Genomic DNA, 21,120 nt, shown 5'->3' with positions numbered 1-21,120 from the left:
AGTAATAATAATAATAATAATAATAATAATAATAATAATAGAAATAATAATAATGGTATGAAAAGTTTTAAAGTTGCCCTAAAATTTGGCAAAACTTAGTTAAACGTAGGGGTTTCGGGGAAGGGGTTCTGTACCTCCCTGAGATATTTCTGCAGCTACTCAAGTTTAATCGAAAGCTTTCCGCTAAAGTTTCCTGTAGAAAAAAATTCAATTGTACGTTTTCAGGAAAAGGACTGTAATAAAAACAACTGAATATCATTTAACACTAAGGGATGTAATAAACTAACATGTGAAGTTTGCAGATGTAATTATATAAGCTTTGTGACAAAAATATATACACAGACCATAATTCTGTGGGCTCTGAAATACAAAGTAACAAAATAATATATAAGATTCAGTCTACAAAGCAATTGTTACCTAAAGTGTGGCATATACTCTTTCGAGAATCGAGATGAGACGTTCAGTTTTTACGATACTTTTCGTCTCGTCTAGATTCTCATCGTTAAAGCGTGACAATATTGTGAGTTTGCCTTGTTCCATCTCGAATTAAAATGTTAAGCTTTATCCCGATTTTGTCTGGTTTGTTTTAGAATCGAGATGAGAAATTCCCCTTTTAATCGGCAACATTACACAAAACCGAAATATTGTTTTTGCCTAATATCATGTCGCTGCTTGTAATGGTATGACCTGTGCGATAATAAGTTCTTATTGTTTAAAAATTTCTACACAAAACCGAAATATTGTTTTTGCCTAATATCACGTCGCTGCTTGTAATGGTATGACCTGTGCAATAATAAGTTCTTATTGTTTAAAAATTTCACGAGATAATTATTATTATTACCAGTATTGTTCCTTTAAATCTGATAGTTCAAGTATTGAAACAAACGAGTATTCAAATATTCGAATGTAATAAAACGTGTCATTGCCGATCAATCTTAATCAAAATTCCTAAAGTAGTGAAAAAAAAGTTGTTCGACGTTTATTTGGTGGAAGAACCTCCAGATTACTGGTCAAGCTTCTAGGCCACTTAACCACGATGACTGCGCTGTAAATGATTCGTCTTTAAGCTCTTCCTCAGCTTGGAAAGTTGTATGTTACTTTTTTCTTCGCTTAAAAAACTACTTTCGTGTTCAACTTATGATGATATAAGTGAATAATCTTCAGTAGAGTTTATATTAATAACTTGAGTTGTTCTTAAACCTTTGGTTCGCAAGTTTGCTTTTCTCCACACGAAACTACACATATGACTGATTTAATTCTCATACTCTGTATTTGTTTCAAAGCAGTCGCCATTACATGGTCAAAAGCTTATGACCGCTACGATATAAATGATTGTTCAATTTGATATAGTGAAAAAATCTACATCTTCTTATTTTGAAAGTAGAAAGATATGGAGACTTCACAGTTGTACCCATTTCATATTCCTGCGGTAATTCATGTAATAAAACAAATTGAGCGCTATTTTATCATGAAATATAGGGAATGATGTCATATTTTTCTGTTGCTACGTATTCATTATCTCCAATCACATTTCGTTTTTTGTTGAATATGTTACAGGTATTTGCTTCCCACGGAGAAGACAATACGTTTATAATATTAAAGGAAGCCATTTCTCATTCAGAAGAATCTCATACTTCGATGCAGTTTGACAAAGGATTTCATCGATCACGTTTGCCAAGACTTATGCTGACACAGGAAAGTGAAAAGCGTCGTACGTACCAAATCAGTGATAAACGCTTTAGTCAAAGTTCAAATTGTCAAGCGGTAAGTTACTGCATACGGGTGAGAAATCCCACATCTGCGTAGTATGTGGAAAGGAATTTCGTGTTTCTTCAAGTTTGGCTAAGCACATGTTAATCCACACAGGAGAAATATATTACACATGCCAAGAGTGTGGTTATAGATTTAAAGATCGTTCAAATATGGTTAGACACATGTTAATCCACACAGGAGAAAAACATCACATATGCCAAGTGTGTGGTTTTGGATTTAAACTTCGTTCAAGTTTGGTTACACGTTAATCCACACAGGAGAGAAGCCTTACATGCGCCAGGAGTGTGGTAAGGCATGTAATCGACGTTCACATTTGGTTACACACATGTTAATTGATACAGGAGAAAAGAATCACTTATGCGAAGTGTGTAGTAATGCGTTTAATCGACGTTCAAGTTTGGCTACACGCATGTTAATCCAAACAGTAGAGAAAGATTGCACGTGCCAAGAGTGTGTCGGGGCATTTAAACATCGTTGAAGTTTGGTTAGACACATGTTAATCCACACAGGAGAAAAAGCTTATAACTGCCAAGAGTGTGGTGGACATCTAATCAACGTTCAAATTTGGTTAGACACATGTTAATTCACACAAGAGAAAGCATCGCACGTGCCAAGTGTGTAGTAAGGCATTTAATCAACGTTCAGGTTTGCTTACACACATGTTAATCCACACAGGAGAAAAACCTTACAAGTACTAGGAGTGTAGTAAGACGTTTAATCGACGTTCAAGTTTGGCTACACACAAGTTAATCCACACAGGTGAATAACCTTACAAGTGCCACAAGTGAGGTAAGACATTTACTGAACGTTCAAATTTGGCTTCACACATGTTTACCCACACAGGAGAAAAACATCACACATGCCAAGTGTGTGCCGGGCATTTAAACATCGTTCAAGTTTTGCTACACACATGTTAATCCACACAGGAGAGAAAACTTACACATGCCAGGAATATAGTTGAGTATTAAATCAACGTTCACATGTGGTTAAACACGTTAATTCACACAGTAGAAAAGCATCACACATGCTAACAGTGTTGCAGGGCATTTATAAAACGTTCAAATTTGGCTAGGTACATGTTAATCGACACAGGAGAAAAAGATCACACATGCCAAGAGTGAGGTGGGGCATTTAATCCACGTTATAGTTGAGTAGACACATGTCAATGCATGCAGGAGCAAAATCTCAGACGTGCCCAGATAATTGAATAGAATCTATTCAACGTTCATACGTGTTGACCCACAAACGAAGTAAACGTCATACGTGAAAAAATGTGAGAAAAAAATAAAGTCTACGCTCAAAACTCTCAAGACATTTCTATAAAGAAGTATAAAACTACAGAAATTCAAAGAGCGTTGATGGCGTTTACTGAAGGTTCACACATAGCGTAACGCATATTAATCCACACAGGACAATCATCACACGTACAAAGAGTGTAGAAATCATTTACTGGCAGCTCACATTTGGCATGTGGCAATATTAAAACATTGCAATAACCAAACATGCAAATGATGTTGAATAGGATTTTGTTTGTAATTAGCTTTGGCACGAAAATTTACTAGACATAGGATATAGAAAGCGATTTACGCACTCACAATATGTCAAGTCAAGTTTAGAAGTTAAGTTCATGATAAATATCCTAAAAAAGAGGTCTACAATAATATTAAATATTAAAGGAAACATTAAGTCCTTCAAATAACATACCTCCCCTTTGTAAAGAAATGTGTTTTGGAAGACAAATTTTAAGTTCGTAATTTGGGGACAGATAGGACGGCAAATTTGGTCTGCACCCACTCTACGAACTGCGCTTCTGCCTTGCTGTCAAATGGATTGCAGCATAGTGAAAAAGTCGCAGAAGGCGAGCAAAATTCGAATGACGATTCCTCAAGTGAATGTTTATCTTAAAATAATGATTCCATATATACCCCTTCTTGAGTCTTCATATATATAATGGAGTCAGGGGTAACAAGTTTAAGCGACATCGATAATGAGGGTGCACCTTGCTCATCAGCTACAAGTGTAGATCCAGCGGTACAAACCTTTTCCAAGTCTATTCCAACACTAGGGCCTTCTGGACCATCTGCGATTTCGCTCTAATGTCAAGCTTTGAGGTGGTATTTTCTTCAGGAGGAAATTCTTGTACCCTACTCTCGAATATAGAAAACTCGAGAAATGCTATTTCTAATTGCATTGAAGGTACGTAGGACGTCACTTGTTCAGCACGTTTTGCTGATGTTACCTGTCCGACTTGTTTCTGTCTTCGTTAAGCTATCACTCGTGGTATTCTGTGTACAGTACTAAATCCAGTTTGATCACAGTTAAAGGTACACTTCAGAGTAAACTTACATTTCTCATATGCTAACTTCAAATTGTTCAAAAAGTCGTTCACGTTATACTTATTGAAGCTGGTATTTCTTGTTAAACTTTTGATTCCAGAGATCGCAGTGATAACTGAGGGGGATGCTGCATAAAACCATTAAGCCAGTCGTATCCCGCACTTTTGTGCACAGTTTAAGATTCAGGCATATTCTTCTTCAAGGCATATGCGTAAGCCAAAGTTCGTACGTGCCTCGTTCTAAGCCCATAGTTCGCCTTACCTGCGCTAACAAGCGTTTCCCACAAAAAAGATTTCCTTGAAATATTACAGGATCTCTATTTGAGTCCTCCTTGTATTTTTTAATATGTCTATCAAAGGCTGATTTCGATATGTTGTGTTCTCTTTCTACCTCTCATATAATCTTCTTTTTCTCTCTTACTATGTTTACGGCTTGCAGAATAGCACTGTTTGCTGTTTTTGTGTAGTCTAGGTTTATCTTCTTCCACTTGCGTGGCATTTTTCTGAAACACAGATGTGAAAAAGTACTAAATAAATATAGCGCTAGCCAAGCGGAAACACAGGAATTATAATAAAGGTACCCTTGTGAGTAGAAAGGAGTGGGACAGTGTCCCAATCCTCCTCAATTCATCATGCATAATCATCCCTGTATACCCACTTTTACTACTGTCACTATAAAACCACGAACTCTGGTATTAGAATCATACAAAAGTGTTCTAAATGTACTCTCAATACCTAACTATCTACTCTTATATTAAATCCTCTGCTACCTCTTCATATTGTCAAATATTTTCATAATATAAATCTCACATGATAGTTATCAGCGATGAAGGAAAATTTATCTTCTAAAAATTTGTGCACATTCAGAACCTATGTGGAAAACTTATGGTTAGAGGATCAAAATTTTTGATAGATTTTGGATGAAGCCGCTCCTCACCGTAGATCTGTATGTTAGGTTTGGCACTAAGAAAACTTTCAAAGTACTTAGGATCGTCTATGAATAAAGTTCAAAAAGATGGCATCAAACTGTAGAAAAGTTAAATTTCGTGCTCCTGTTTCGAGAAAATATTTGTGGTTTCTCTGTGCTTATCATTTCCATTGTGAACCCAGTAGTAAGCTTACGGCTAGGGTCTGCGTTTGACAGTATCTCCAGCTGGAAATGCATTGAAATGCTGTTATCTCTTGTTGCTATATAACACTCAATTAATATAATTTACAATGTTCAACACAGATGGCAAGAAAAGAGTGAGAGTGACTTGGACAACGTGATCCTACGCTAGAGAAGTGCTCCATATTCTCTGTTTAATATGGTGATGTACAGAAGGATGCAGATCAAAAGTGCAGGGAACAGAAAACCACATTTAAGGTATACTACCAAAATACACGAAGCATTAAAACAATTTTAGACTCTGCTATGAATATTAGTTTGTTACCGGAATATGGCTGTTTAGTGGTGAGTGAACGTGATCGAAAGAATCGGTAATGAGCAGTGGAATGCCGTTTCTCATACAATTGTCTACATAGATAAACGATCGCAAGATAATAGGGGCGGAGTGTTCGTAGTAATAAATAATGGGGCAGCAGAGGACAGAATCATCTTGTACGTGAGTGTGAAATTATTTGAGCTAAGGTAAGTGTGTTCAAAAACACAAATTTCGTCGGGTGCTTCTGCAGACTATATAGAAACAGTCCTCAAAATTTACTTGAAACATACCACGAATAACTTCCAGTTGCCATTAGAAGGTGACAAAGTTGCTCATTTTGGTGACTATAACTTGGGTTTAGATATGGATCGACAGTAAACATGGGATAACATCAGACCCTTTGTCGACAATTCTATTCAAGGACTCGATTTGGGATAGTACAATATTAATAACGCGCGTAAAAATAACAGCTTAGGTTATGTCATCTGTATATTTCCAACAGAATGTGTCATCTCATATACAGAGTTGCTTCTCCCAGACCGCGAGTTCCCCGTTCCATATGTTACTCCCGAAACCAGAAGCCAGCTATCCAACTCAAAAAGAAAGTTTGTGCCTGACTGAAGGAAGGCCCCTTTGGGTGAAATTTGTAAAATACTACAGGTGTTACAGTGGACACTTTTACTAGATGGAACAATAGACGAGACAGTGGGTTATTTGTCCGATGTTTTTAATGCAACAATAATAAATACTTTGTACTGTTTAAAAAAGTAAAATCAATGAAATTTCCAACAAGGAACGGCGAACAGAGTTGCCATACATTCCGAAATAAGAAAAAGCTTTGGGAATTGTGGCGTGTATTTCCAAATGAACACATATTCTTAAAAGAATTTCTGATATAGGAAAAAAGCTATTGAGATGCAGCGAATACTATATTTTTTGCAACTAAATTATATTTTTTTTTTAAAAAAAAAAATTAGACACCAGCATCAACAACACTAAACAATTTTGGTCTTAGGTCTAAAACTTCTAGCATACCTTTAGTAAGGTCCAATGACGCATCAGGTGAAGAAGTTGAGGGAAAAACAGAAAATTTTAACAAGTTTTTTTGTAATAAATTCAAAAGTGCAAAATCAACGTACTTCCCTGTTCAATCCGTTTGCTCGCCCACTATATCTCATTTATCTATCACTTCTGCAGAGGATGAGTTACTTTTATTTTCTCTCCGGTCTGAGAGCCTCAGGCCAGGACAATATAAGCAAAACCTTTCTGCGTTCAACGTCATATCTATTATTTCTTTTCCGCTTTCGCTGATTTTTCATAGATGCGTCATGGAAACCAATTTTCCCTGTTCTTGGAAAGCAGCCCGTTTCTCTCCCATTTATAAGTCTGGATTAGAAAGTTATGTCTCATCCTGAAGCAATATCTCGCTACCCTGAAACATATGAATCCTCTACGAGAAAATTATCGAAAACATTACTTCCGGTTCAGTACAATGCCAAAGTTTGGATTGGAGGGTGTATGGTCCATCTGCCATCAGAAGTAGCCAAAATGTGATTTTTTTTGTTTCGCATTTACATAAAATGTAAGTAAAACTTTCATTACGTTTCAGTCGCTGTTTCATTTTTAACATCCCTAACATCAAAAATAATACAAGAAGACCACATCTGTATGAGTTAGCATTAGTACTAATAAATGAAAACCTGAAAGCCCGTTCTGAAATCTCAACTTTGAAAAAAAAAATTGCTGCTGTTCTTGGGACAATATAGAAAGCAAAATACCGATGATGAACCAGTCTAACATATCCGAAGAGATATCTGCTACATCTCCTGGTCAAGACAAAACAGAATTCGCCTTCAATGTAATGATTGTGGAAAAAATGTGTTCAGAAGGCAGTCAACAATTACTACTACTTGCAATACATGCCAGGAATCTCAGAAAGGGGGCAGTGACATGGAGGTTGATTAATTTTGAACTCGCCTAGCATCTACATATTGTGGAAAAAAATGTGCAAAAAGCACTCAATGATTACTGCTCCCTGCAATAAATATCAACATTATCACAGCTAGCTCAGTGACATGGATGTTGATTAGGTTAGATTCTGTTCTTTTGTGTTTGGTTCAGTGTGTTCACTCATACTGTGTTGTAATTTAATTTAAAGCAAAAGCATACTTTTGGTCAACAATGATTTGTTTTAATTTACTAAACCTAAATGCTCCAAAACATACATTTTGCATCATGCACAATGCTGAAATTGGTGATTAATCGATGGCAGCCATTTTGACGTCGTCGCGAGTGGAAACGTGAATTGGCAGTACGTGAGCGGATGAAGGTTAAAGAACGTGATATTTAACGAATTTTATCGCAAACTTTTCACAACTAACGTGTTTCGCATTTGTATATTTTTCACGTGTGTAATTTGACTATACCATTTTATATACACACTTTTTTTCAGTAAATCGTTTCACATATCTTGCTATATCTTATGGACTTCATGTAAACGGTTTTCACAATTATGCATAGCCATCTTTTACCTGTATGAAATAGCATGTTTCCCCAAAATTGAACTTCGACTATACCAATCTTCATAGTCTTGACACGAGCAGTTCCTCCCCATGTGTATTAATATATCTGTTGCAAAATATAAACTTATTAGGTCGTTTCTACACACTTGGAACGCTTTAGTTTTTAATATGTTTTCTCCTGCGTGTTTTAACATACGCATTGCAAAATGTGAGATCCATATAAATCTTCTTTTGAACTGTGTGAGAGATTTTCATCTGTGTATTAAAATGTCCTGCCAAACTTAAAAATACTTTTCTAAACTCGTCATATGTGTGGCTTTCCACTTACGTATATTAAAATTTGTCTTGCCAAGCTTGAACGCGAATAAGATGAGGCACTAGAATCAGAAGCTGCTAGCTAGATTTTATTGCTAGATTTTACAGGATCGCGGTTTAAACCTTATAGAAATGTGTTGACATACAGTTATATTAATAAATGGAATAAAATTTTGTATGTTGTTTCGTTCCGAAACGTGTGACGTTTTCTTAAAATACCAGATACGCACAAGGTAAGCAGAAGGCTTTTGAATAGAATTTAAAACCTGATTTAACAACTTTTCTTATAAAACGGGTTAAAAGTTAGTAAGTCAGTCAACAGCTTCTGAGTACAGAATAAAGAATAGGTAAGGAATACGAAACATATCTATGAACTTTATTTTTAACAACCCACATGCATTTTCACTTTACGTTATCATCCCGAGCTTTAGAAACGACAGTGAGCGAAAGAGAGTAGAAAATACTGTGCAACGAAGTTCGGGTACACAAACTCATTCCGAACATACACCACGAATTCCGTTAAAGTCAATAACACTTTAGATAGGAATGACATTAAGGTCGCTTTAAAATCGAAGACGTTAACAACTGGAGTGAAATCATGTTCACCTTTATTAGTGAGTCTTCTCTTGACACATACAACCTTAATACAACTTTTGCGTGAAGTTCGTCTGATCAGTTTAACCCATGTGGAAGAGAGGACTACTTCATTTTTTGATCGCTTCTTTTCTTCAATTTGCCATAGTTTCCGCCAATCAGCATGAAAAAAATGTCTTGGGAAATACAGGGTGCGGCACGTAAAACCGGCCCGTCGTAATATTCGGGTATATTGTGTTTTTGGCAACACTTAAATAATCTACCTTCCTACCAAGATATGGCGTGTCGAAGTCGGGTCGACTTACGTGACCTGCAGCAGTCACGTGCAGCCGCAGCCAGTGAAACTTGTCGAAACCAGTTGAGAAAAAGGCCTCGTTGTGTTTAGCCCGGTGAGTGTCAGTGTGTGATAATGCCGTATTCGATACCCGAGCGTGTTGCCATTGTTGAAGGGTTCACTCCCACTGGATCTTTTGTGAAAACGAAGAATTTGTTTCGGGAGAAATTTCCAGGACGTTATGTGCCAGTAAGAACACCATACAGGAATTGATTGAAATATGGCGGCGTACAGGATCGGTTCAAAATGGTCCCAGGAACAGACGACCATCTGTCTGCACAACTGAATTAAAGATGCAGGTGGAGGAGATAATGACAAGAAGTCCGTCGAAAGTCAACCAGGAGATTGAGTCAACAGTTTCATACGATTGAGAGAAGTTTCAGATAATTTTTAGGGGGACTGAAGTTAAACCAATACCGGATAAGTGTTGTGGAAGAACTGAGGGAGCGTGACCAGCAGAAGAGGGTGCATTTCTGTTCATGGCTGTTGAGCAATGTCACCAGACTTGTCCACGTGTTACTTTTATGGGGACTGTTAAAGGGAAGAGTATACGAAACAAATCCACACACAATTGAGGAACTTAAGACCAGGATCCAGGATGTCACCAATAGCATTACAACACAAGAGCTGACAAGGGTATATATGAATCTCCTCAATCGTGCTCACATGTGTGTTGAAGTGGGCGGAGGACACTTTCAGCACCTGCTGGGAAGGCTGCTGTGAAGGTGAGTAGTCATATTCAATACATTACATTTCATTTATTTGTTGTAGTTAATCATATTCAATACATTACATTTCACTTTATGTGTTCACTTTACGGGCCGGTTTTACGTGCCGCACCCTGTATACATATATGCGGTAAAAACGGGCCTGCGCAACCACGTATCAACCAGCAAGATGCAGCCAAATCGCAGGCGATCCAGAAGGCCCTAGTATTGAAATAGACATGGAACATGTTTGTACCGCTATATCTACACTTGTAGCTGATGAGGAAGATGCACCCTGATTATAGATGTCGCTTAAACTTATTTCCGTCATCTCCATTGCATTAATGTAGACTCAAGAAGGGGTATATTTGAAGTCATTATTTTCAGATAAATTATTTACTTGAAGAATCGTCATTCGAATCTTCCTCGGCGTCAGTCATTTTTCACTATGCTACAATCCCTGTGACGGCAAGGCAAAAGCGCAGCTCGTAGAGTAGATGCGGCACCAATTTGCCGTAATATCCGCCAAAATTACAAACTTAAAACATGTCTTTTAAAGCACATTCCGTTACAAAGTGGAGGTATGTCATTTGAAATACTTAATATTTCCTTTAATATTATTGTAAACCTCTTTTGTAGGACATTAATCGAGATTTTATCATTTGTTTCAGAACTTAATATCTTGTGAGTACGTCAAATCTTTCTATATCCTATGTATAGTTACATGTCTTGCCAAACCTGATACCAAACTATATCCTATTTAACACCGTTTGCATGCCTGGTAATTGAAATGTTTTAATATATCCACTTGCCAAATGCGAAATGCCTGTAAATGTTTTTCTACACTCTCCGTACGTGTGGTTATTGTCCTGTGTGAATTAACATGTGATTTATTATGTGTGAACCTTGAGTAAATGCAATCTTTGCTCTTGCATCTCTGTGGTCTTCTACTTTGTTACTGAAATGTCACCTGATTTGAGCATAGACTTTACACCTTTCCACATTTTTTCGCGTATGACGTTTCTTTCCTGTGGGTCAAAACTTATTAGCGTTGAATAAATTCAATTCCAGCGTCCTTGCACGTGTGATATTTGTTCTCTGAGGATTGACATATATGTAGATAGATGTGAACGATGAATAAATGCCTTTCCACACACTTGGCACGTGTGATTCTTTTCTCCTGTGTGGACTAACATGTGTGTAGTCAAATCTGAACGTCGATTATGACTTACCACTCTCTTGGAATATGTGATGCTTTTCTCCTGTGTACTGGAACGTTGATTAAATGCCTCACCACACTATCGGCACGTTTGATGCTTTTCTCCTGTGTGGATTAACATAGGTCTAGTCAAACTTGAACGTCGATTAAATGATTTACCGCAAACTTGGCAATTGTGATTTTCTTCACCTGTGTGGATTAATATGTGCCTAACCAAATGTGAGCGTAGATTAAATGACTAACCACAATCTTGGCATGTGTGATGCTTTTCTTCTTAGTGGACTAACATGTGTCTAGTCAAAACCTGAAAGTCGATTAAATGATTTGCCGCCAACTTGGGAAGTGTTTTTTTTCTGCTGTGTGGATTAACATATGTGAACGTTGATTAAATGCCTTGCCACACTCTCGGCAACTGTGATGCTTTTCTCCAGTGTGGATTAACATGTGTCTAGCTATAGTTGACGATCGACTGAAAACCCTACCACACTGTTTTCATGTGTGATGCTTTTCTCCTGTGTGGATTAACATGTGTCTAGTCAAATTTGAACGTTTATTAAATAACTTACCACACTGTTGGCATGTGTGATTTTTCTCTCCTCTGTGGATTAACATGTGTGTAGCCAAATTTGAACGTCGATTAAATAACTTACCACACTCTTGGCACGTGTGATTCTTTTCTCCTGTGTGGATTAACATGTGTGTAGTCAAAATTGAACGTTGATTAAATGACATACCACACTCATGGCATGTGTGATGCTTTTCTCCTGTGTGGATTAACATGTGCCTAGTCAAATATGAACGTCGATTAAATGATTTGCCGCACACTTGGCAAGTATGATGCTTTTCTCCTGTGTGGATCAACATGTGTCTAGCCAAATGCGAACGCCATTTAAATGCCTTACTACACTCTTGGCATGTGTGACGCTTTTCTCCTGTGTGGATTAACATGTGCTTAGCCAAACTTGAACATACACGAAATTTCTTTCCACATACTCCGCAGATATGGGATTTCTTACTTGTATGCAGTAACTTACCGCTTGATATATTTGAGCTTTGACTAAAGCGTTCATCAGAGTCTTGGTACGTATGACGCTTTCCACTTTCCTGTGTCAGCATATGTATTGAAAAACGCGATCGATGAAAACCTTTGCCAAACTGCATCGAAGTATGAGATTCCTGATCTGAATTAGAAATGGCTTTCTTTAATATAATAAACGTATTCTCTTCTCCGTGGAAAGCATATACGTTATCGGACCTGAAACATATTCAACAAACAACGAAATGTGATTGGAGATAATGATTAAGTAGCAACAAAAAAAAAATGTCCTCATTGGCTATATTTCATCATAAAATTACCCTCAATTTTTTTTATTACATGAAATATTGTAGAAATATCAACTGGAGTACCATTCAGAAGTCTCCATATCTTTCTACTTTCAAAATAAGAGCCTGTAGCTTTTTTCAATATATCAAATTGAACAATCCTTTGTATCGTGGCGGTCATAGGTCATTGACAATGTAATGGTGACTGCTTTGAAACAAATGGAGAGTATGAGAAGTAAATGACATATCTGTAGCTTCGTGTGGAGAAAAAACAAATTTTTGATCCAAAGGTTTAAGAACAACTCAACTTATTAATAAAAACTCTACCGAAGTTTATTCACTTATATTATCATAAAAGGAACACGCAAGACGTTTCGAAAAAAACAAAAAAGTAACATACAACTTTCCAAGCTGAGGCAGAGAAACTTAACGTAACCAGACTAAAGATGAATCGTTTAAGCGTAGTGATCGTGGTTCAGTGGTCTAGTCGCTTGACCGGTAAACTGGAGGGTCTTCCACCGAATACACGTCGAGCAACTTTTTTTTCTACTTTAGGAATTTTGGTTGCGATTGATCGGCAGACACACTTTTATTACATTCAAATATTTGAATACTCGTATATTCAATACTTGAACTATCAAATTTTCAGGAATAATACTAGTAATAATAATAATTATCTCGTGAGATATTTAAACAAAAAAATTATTATCGCACAGGTCATACCATTACAACCAGATAAGTGATATTAGAAAAAAAAAATATTTCGGTTTTCTGTAATGCTGCCCATGAAAAGACGAATTTCTTATCTCCATTCTAAAACAAACCGAACAAAATCGGGATGAGGCTTAACATTTTAATTCGAGATGGGACAAGGGACAAGGCTAACTCACAATATCTTCACGCTTTAAAGATGAGAATCGAAACGAGATGAGCAGTATCGTAAACATTGCTCGTCTCATCTCGATTCTCGAAAGGGTAGGGTATATGCCACTTTTTAGGTAACAATTGCTCTCTAGACTGAATTTTATATATTATTTTCTTACTTTGTATTATGGTCTGTATATATATATATATATATATATATATATATATATATATATATATTAGCAAAGCTTATATAGTTACATCTGCAAACTCGACATGTTAGTTTATTATAACCCTTAGTGTTCAATGATATTCAGTTCTTTTATTACAGTTATTTTCCTGAAATCGTGCAATACAATATTTTCTACAGGAAACTTTAGCGGAAAGCTTTCGATTAAATTTGAGTAGCTACAGAAATGTCTCAGGAAGGTACGGAACCCCTTCTCCGAAACCCCTACGTTTAAATAAGTTTTGCAAAATTTCAGGGCAACTTTAAAACTTTTAATACCATTATCATCATTATGATTATTATTATTATTATTATTATCATTATTACTGAAGTGTTGTAAATTTAATGGTTGAACCTGTTTCACCCAACTCCTGTTTAGTGAGTATTGTGCTGAACAAACACCGTGTGTATTGGTTTTCTCCGTGTTCCGCTTACTTCCACTTTCTTTTTGGAATATTTCTTTCATTCTCATCATCGACTTCTTCTGTAGCTTATCCGACATAACCATTACTTAAAATATTTACTTACGGCTCTTGTGAATTCAGAATCCCTACTTTCTACACGAAATTTGTCTCGAAACTTTCCGTTATAACATTTTTCTAGTTGAAGGGACGTATGGAGAGGGTATGTCCTGATGGTCCTGACACTTCTCCCCAATCCCGACTATTTTGTAACTTTTGGCTAACGCTACCGGCGATTTTTACAGGCTTTAATAATATGTGTCCTCGTATGGAATTTCCAATCTATATTATTATTATTATTATTATTATGACTGAATATTTGATACCTCAATATTACGTCCTACTGCAATGCAAATAAGCATACTGAAATTACGAAAATGAAAATAAATTCTTTTGATCCTCTATAAGGAGGTATTGAGTTATAAGAGATACTACAAGAGAGTTATAAGAGAGAAAAAATGTGTCAGCTACTTGACAATAAGAAATTCGAAACTTCGGATGCCTTAAAAGAAGCTAAGTAGGATTTGTCTTCATCACGATACTCTTTCTAAGTAACACCCTTTATTTGGGTAAAAGATGTTGGATTATGGATGCGTTATATTGAAAGATCATCAAAATATACAATTGAAATAGTTACTATTTATAAATTTTCTTGAACAAATATATGGAACGTTTTGAAAATGGAGAAGGAAAACATTATTATTGTTTCTAGCAAGAGTAGAACAGTCAGTAACAATTCAGGCAATTTTATGACTCATAGGCATGAAGGATGTCCCATTTGTATTCATGAATTGTTTCTAGAACAAGCGAAGTTTTCAGACCGTAGGAATCGAGATTGTGACGTCATGTAATTAGTTTTTCCTGTGAAAGAAGTCGTTTCAACTCTTAACTTGTAAGAACAAGAGAAATTTACAATCTTTCATTTTATTATACATCAGAAATATTAACATTCTAAATTAGATTTTTTTCTGAATATCCTCGGAGAGAATCGAACCGCGGACCCCTAGCACACACAGCAAATGCTCAAGCCACTACCCTAAGAACGCTCTTTTAATTAAGAGTTGCGAATTGCTCTTTTATGTAAGAGTTTCTATGTAGCGAATTGCAAATGTGCTATTAACCATGAATCACTGATTTTGGTCAAGATAACATACTGTAGTCCAGAGAATTCAACATTAAATTTTAAAAGACCCAAAGTATCTCCGTAACTTATCTCTATTATATTCGGTTATTCTTGTTTTACAGGTGTTTCCAATAACCTTGAACGACAGGGACACGAACACAGATACATCGAGGACATTTATATTTAAAAGTCTTTCCAATCGGGAATCGAAAGTGAGACTCCGCATAATAAACAATCTGATGTGTGGGGTGCCTGGTTCGTTCCCAAGGCAAGTAAAGTTGAGACAGACATCGTGCTTGTGGGTTATCCCAGGATACTCCGACTTTGTCATTCCAAGAATTCGTCCATCATAATTCACTTGCTTTAATCATAGTCTTCCTTAACCTAACAGGCATAATCGTTGGACATTAAAGGATTTAATTTTCGAACTGTTAACTCAAACCAATCCGAATCGAAAAAGTTGTATTTTCTTTTGGTCATTAACGTTTTCTCACGAAAAATATGTAGAAAAAGTCACGAGAATCCTTATTCCATTCATAAATGAAACTGCAGACTAGTAATACCTAAACCTAAAATGTAACCATTACATATCCTTTGGAACTTTTCCAAAATCTGTACGGATATTCCGGAAAGTGCCACTGTTGGAATTGTTCGTTCAATCGGTGGGTCAGTCGGTCATGGGTCAAAATCATATGCCCCACTGCGACCAACCACCACCACCATGACACACTACGACCCACCACTCACCATGAACCACTGCGATCATGACCCAGAAGTATAATTCTTCTGCACAGGAAACTACAGATATGAAAGATTTAATTCTCATAAGCTGCATTTGTTTCAAACAGTCGCCATTACCTGGTCAAAGACTTAAGTCCGTCACGATATATACGATATCAGAGTTAACCTGGTACATACCAAAATACTTATTTTGTGCTATATGGAATAAACATTTCATTATTATAAGTGAAAATAGAGACGGGTGTCACTAACTTTATTTATATATCATTACTTTTTGTGTCAGAGTATTTAAAAATCGGAAGAGATTTTTTCAATTGCAGCTACAAGAAACTGACACTATCATTACAAAGGAACGATACAATAACTTTTAAAATATTGCACAAGATACGTGATTTCCTTATGTATACCAATTTCAAATTGCGATTTTATATAGCCTGATACCTTGAGATAGTAAAATTTTGCGTATATTGATATGTTGCTACGTAGTTACATCTGATACATTGTTATTAAATAAATACTTTTGACAAGCATAATGTTTTCAATTTCTTGTAATTTTAATCTACTTATTTGAAATACATGATATAACATTTGCAGAATTCCACGATAAGGTAATATGGACAACCATTAAAACCTTCGTTACTCTTAGATAATTACTAATGCTTTTATGTTTGTGCTCTAAACATAGAATTTAAATTTATCATAACCCTGTGTAATGTCATTCGCAGAAATCAAAATATATACTGTGTTTGGAATGCTACTATTACACGGCTTTTGCAAATAATCCCCTCGAGTGTTATTAGCATCGTGAAACACTCTAGTCATTGTTGTTTTTTACGTTAAAAGTAAATAGGGCGTGCGAAAATAAATGCTACACTCTGAATACCGAAATACCGAATGTCATTTACTTCTCATACTCTCCATTTGTTTCAAAACTTCTCTTTCAAAACAAAACTTTGTTTCAAAACATTTACTTCTCATACTCTCCATACTCTCCATTTTTTGAACAACTTGACTTTGATTAACATTAAACTATGATCATTATATTTTAGAAGTACCAATGTTGCATAAAGCCTTACAGTAAGATAAAAAGAGTGAAATAAAGGCATTACTAACAAAAGTATTTTTGAGATAAACACATTACATTTATTATATTTGAAAAGTACTTACTTAACATGAATTGTTAGAAAGAAAAATCTTCATATCTTGTCGATTAAATTATATATATATATATATATATATATATATATAAAACATGTGATTCGGGTCTAAAAAAGCCAGTGTAACTTTTTGGCAAAAAATGAGATGCTCGCCAAATTTTAACGCCTATAAATGGATATTTTCTTTTGCAAGAAAAGCAAATGTTAATATGAATAGTATATATACTCCAAACTACTTTGTGTTGACATTAACCCTTTTAGTCCCAAGTCGCAGATATATAAAGTATGTAAACTTACATGGAAAAATTCTGGCTACTTTAATCTGTTTTGAAATTCTTCCAACTTATATTGGACATAAGTTTATTATCATTTTTGCTTAACTTTCCAAATGCCAAATACGATTGACATTTGTCTCAAACTGCTTGCGTGGATTGCAAATTAAAATTGTGAACCAAGCCACGAAGATAGTTTTCTAAAGGTCTTTGAGCATACTCCTGTACAATAGTACGTACTCGACTTGCAGTTACTCTGTATTTTTTCTGCCGGTGGCCAATACTTGTCTAGCAACTTCTATTAATTTGATCAACAGAGTGCTCCTTTAACCGTGTATATTCGACGATAACCGTTTGCGATAAGATAAAATTCGTTGCGCCATATAATTTTATGATAAAATTACGCGGATCTCTTTACTTTATTTCATAGTTCTACCATATTCACCTTTTAATATTCGGTTACAGTTGCCATCGAAATTCATACAGTTATACGCAAATTAATAATAATAATAATAATAATAATAATAATAATAATGATAATGATAATTAATAATAATAATAATAATAATAATAATAATAATAATAATAAACAGAATTACATATAAATTACGTAAACAATACCTTCGAATAAAGAAAAAATAACTGTCACGCTGGGATTCGAACCCGAGTCACTGAAATGGCAGTTCTCTGCTTTCACACTCTATACAAAAGATAAGAAAATAAACTAGTAGCTGTTACATAAACACAGCACACACTATTTCTACATGTGTTGATGCAATTCAAAGAATGCGAAAATAATGTCTGCCGGCTTTTCTTCTTTAGAAATTAGAAGTTACGGTGAGGAAGAATTGCAGTAATATAAATCGGGCGGCACCACTTAAAAACAATGAGGTAGCCTCATCTTGAAGAACTCTTCGCGATATTTTCCTCATTGACGAAGGTCTATATCACTTGTTTCTGAGTTAAAGAAGGAAACCTCGAGTAAGTCATTGTGACACTCATAAGGAACGTCTCCTTATACGAGTATTAGTACGAGTATTTTGTGTATAGTTTTACATGCATTGCTTTTAACTAGCTAATAGTTTAGGCGGAAGATGAAGTGACGAGGTGGGTAAGTGTTTAGCGCATTGAACTTATATTCGGCGGACCCGCGTTCAAATCCCGTTCAGGTTCTAACTTTTTCAAATGTTTCAATTTCAATTTCAATACATACTCAGTGTGACAAGCAAGATTTTCTCTCCTCCAGAAAGAAAAAAATGTTGGAATGAAGAGAATTGGAGAAGGTCTCTCAATGAAGGCAATCGTTTGTCACTTATTTCCAGCAGTTGTTCTAGATTTGATATTTTCGTCTACTTTCAAGCATTTTCTGATTCATGTGTGATCAGTGTTTTTATTTCTTTGAATATACAGTATATAGTGAAATAATACATTACATACACAACAATATTGAGATTAACATATGATGTTCATTGGACAATATGCTCTGATCCAGAGAGGTTCATCTCAGAATGGAGAAATGTTTCGTGCGTCATCTACTCACAATTTTACTTGCATAAAGACTGGATTCAGTGCTACCAACTGTTGTCAGTGCCGAGAAAAGTTATGTGTAAATTGGGTTGCATCTGTCCAGGCGTTCTCACAACTGCAAATTACCTGGACCCCAAGTTATGGAATTAGAGCACTTAGGGTGGAAAGACTTTTGTTGTTGGGTATACATAGATTTTCCTAACACGAGTAACATTATCTGCTATTGATCTAAAATATTCCAAGTAATTTTCCCTCTTTCTTTTTCTTTCCTTTTATTTCTTACTCCCGAATTTTGCCCCACCTTACTTCGGCAGCCAGGGTCGTTGCCCCGCTCACCCACACCATGACACAGCACTGATCAATACCTACCTGCAACACTTTTCTATTAAGTTATTAAATTATTGTAATCTTTTTACAACTGCTTTTAAAATACCATTAACGGATAACGCATTGAGTTTCGAATTTAATTAGCCTAGTGTCGACAGTCAATTTCCATCAGCTCATGCGCGAACACAATTAACAAAAAAAAAGGACAGGGATAGATAAACACAAAAAGGAAGTAATGTAGATTTTTCACATAAGTTAAGTATATAGGTTTTGACTTTGAGAGCGACAGAGATTAATGTAGCTTATAAAAATTTTCTTGTTGATTTTTAATGCTAGGTAGATATGAGTGGATAGCAAACAGCTGATTAAGTATACAAACACACATACATGCTGTACACTATGCACCTTCATATGCACTTATGAATAAGAGGCAATGTTTTGTATATGGTACTAGTTTACATCTGTGTTAATTTCATATTGAAGCACTTCGCAAAGTGAAACCTGAGTTGTGAAAAGAAGAATTGGTTGTTAATGGTCGTAATATCAAAATTCTTAGTGTTTCATGTTTTAAGTGCATATTTCTTATTTTCGTATTAAACTTAGATATTCATATCTTTGTACTTTAATATAGTAGCTCGAAATACATATTAATATGTAGCCTAGTATTTTAGAACAATTTCAAGCAATGTTGACAGAGGAATTAAGGAAACAATTAGAAACGATTGCTCAGAAAATGGAAATGAATATTGGACGTGTAGGAAAAAATTAGCTGAATCAGTAAGTAAATTTCAAGAGTCTGTAACAGATGCGATTTGAGAGCGTAGGAAAGAGCGAATTGAATGCCAAAGCAGAACGTTTACGTAATAATATCAAAGTAAGCGAATAACTAATTAACTGAGGTACGCTCTGAATTAGTTAACGCAGTCAATCATATTTATTCAGTAACTGCAGAGTTTAAAAATAGTGTAGTGGAATGAAAGGAAGGTCTCAGTGAATTCTGTGAATATATGCGAACGGCACAGGTTGAGTGTAGGCAAGCCATCAAAATACAACAGTGCAAGGCGGAAAAGAAACCGTAAATACTCTAGAATTCGAGCCTGCCCACGGTGTGGAAGATATGTGCCAAATAAACCAGAAAGTCGATTACAGTCAGGAAAAGGAAATATGCAGTGTATGGATAGCGAAAAAGGTAGAATCGTTACGTGTACCTGTAGACAATTATGTTTCTAATGTAATTGTTTTGCCGGCGGGGGATGCCGATGTTTCACACATGATGAGTTGTAGCGTTGAGGTTGCGCGTACCCATCCTCTCGAAGAAGCCAGGGAAGGCTTGAGAGTACAATTGTTAGATTTGTGTGATAACGAAGTTGCAGTCTTGTCGTTTGTGTGTCGCAGACAAATGGTTTTGCACGATTTAACAAATTCATATTTCTCTTCCTAACCGTGTATGTCTAAAGTGAGTTGCATTTTACTGCTGCAAATCCATTCCGACTTTATCAACTTTGAGTATTGTAGAAGGAAACGACTTCAAATTCACAGTTTAGAATGTAGGCCCGCGAAGAGAATTGTGTTTTACGTAGTGAACGTCTCGTACATAATCAATCGGTCGGAAATATTTACCGTAAACAACCGTAAAAGTAACACTTCCAATAAAGCACACCAAGTCGAATTTATATTTCCGTTACAGAGCTGACATATAGCACCAAGGTTAAGAAGAAAAATAAGATAGCCAATGACACCCACTCGAGTTTTGTCAATACGTCAGTTAACATAAACTTTATTTCGAGGAGCATAATCAGCAGAATTAAAATGAGCAGACGTAATAATATTATCAGTACATTAGATGCAATATTTATTAATTTTGAGTTGCCCA

At 35.7% G+C, this 21,120-nt stretch overlaps 1 protein-coding gene across 2 annotated transcripts in view; it reads right to left on the bottom strand.

Annotated features, from left to right (window-relative positions):
- Positions 1 to 281: 281 nt before the first annotated feature.
- The window catches only part of LOC145690911 (uncharacterized), a 42,251-nt gene continuing 21,412 nt past the window's right edge, over positions 282 to 21,120 (bottom strand). The window contains exon 2 of one of the 2 annotated variants that reach the window (XM_081766340.1): positions 282 to 4,611. In XM_081766340.1, coding sequence (XP_081622466.1) covers positions 4,503 to 4,611 — 109 coding nt within the window. In that variant the 3' untranslated portion in view covers positions 282 to 4,502. Of the gene's footprint in view, positions 4,612 to 4,632; positions 12,479 to 21,120 lie in introns of those variants that run through there. The other variant, XM_081766339.1, reaches the window with a different exon arrangement.

Source organism: Thermobia domestica, chromosome 7 (assembly GCF_964235325.1).
Source record: "Thermobia domestica chromosome 7, izTheDome1.hap1.1, whole genome shotgun sequence".
NCBI lineage: Eukaryota > Metazoa > Arthropoda > Insecta > Zygentoma > Lepismatidae > Thermobia > Thermobia domestica.
This window is presented reverse-complemented; position numbering and strand designations above follow the sequence as displayed.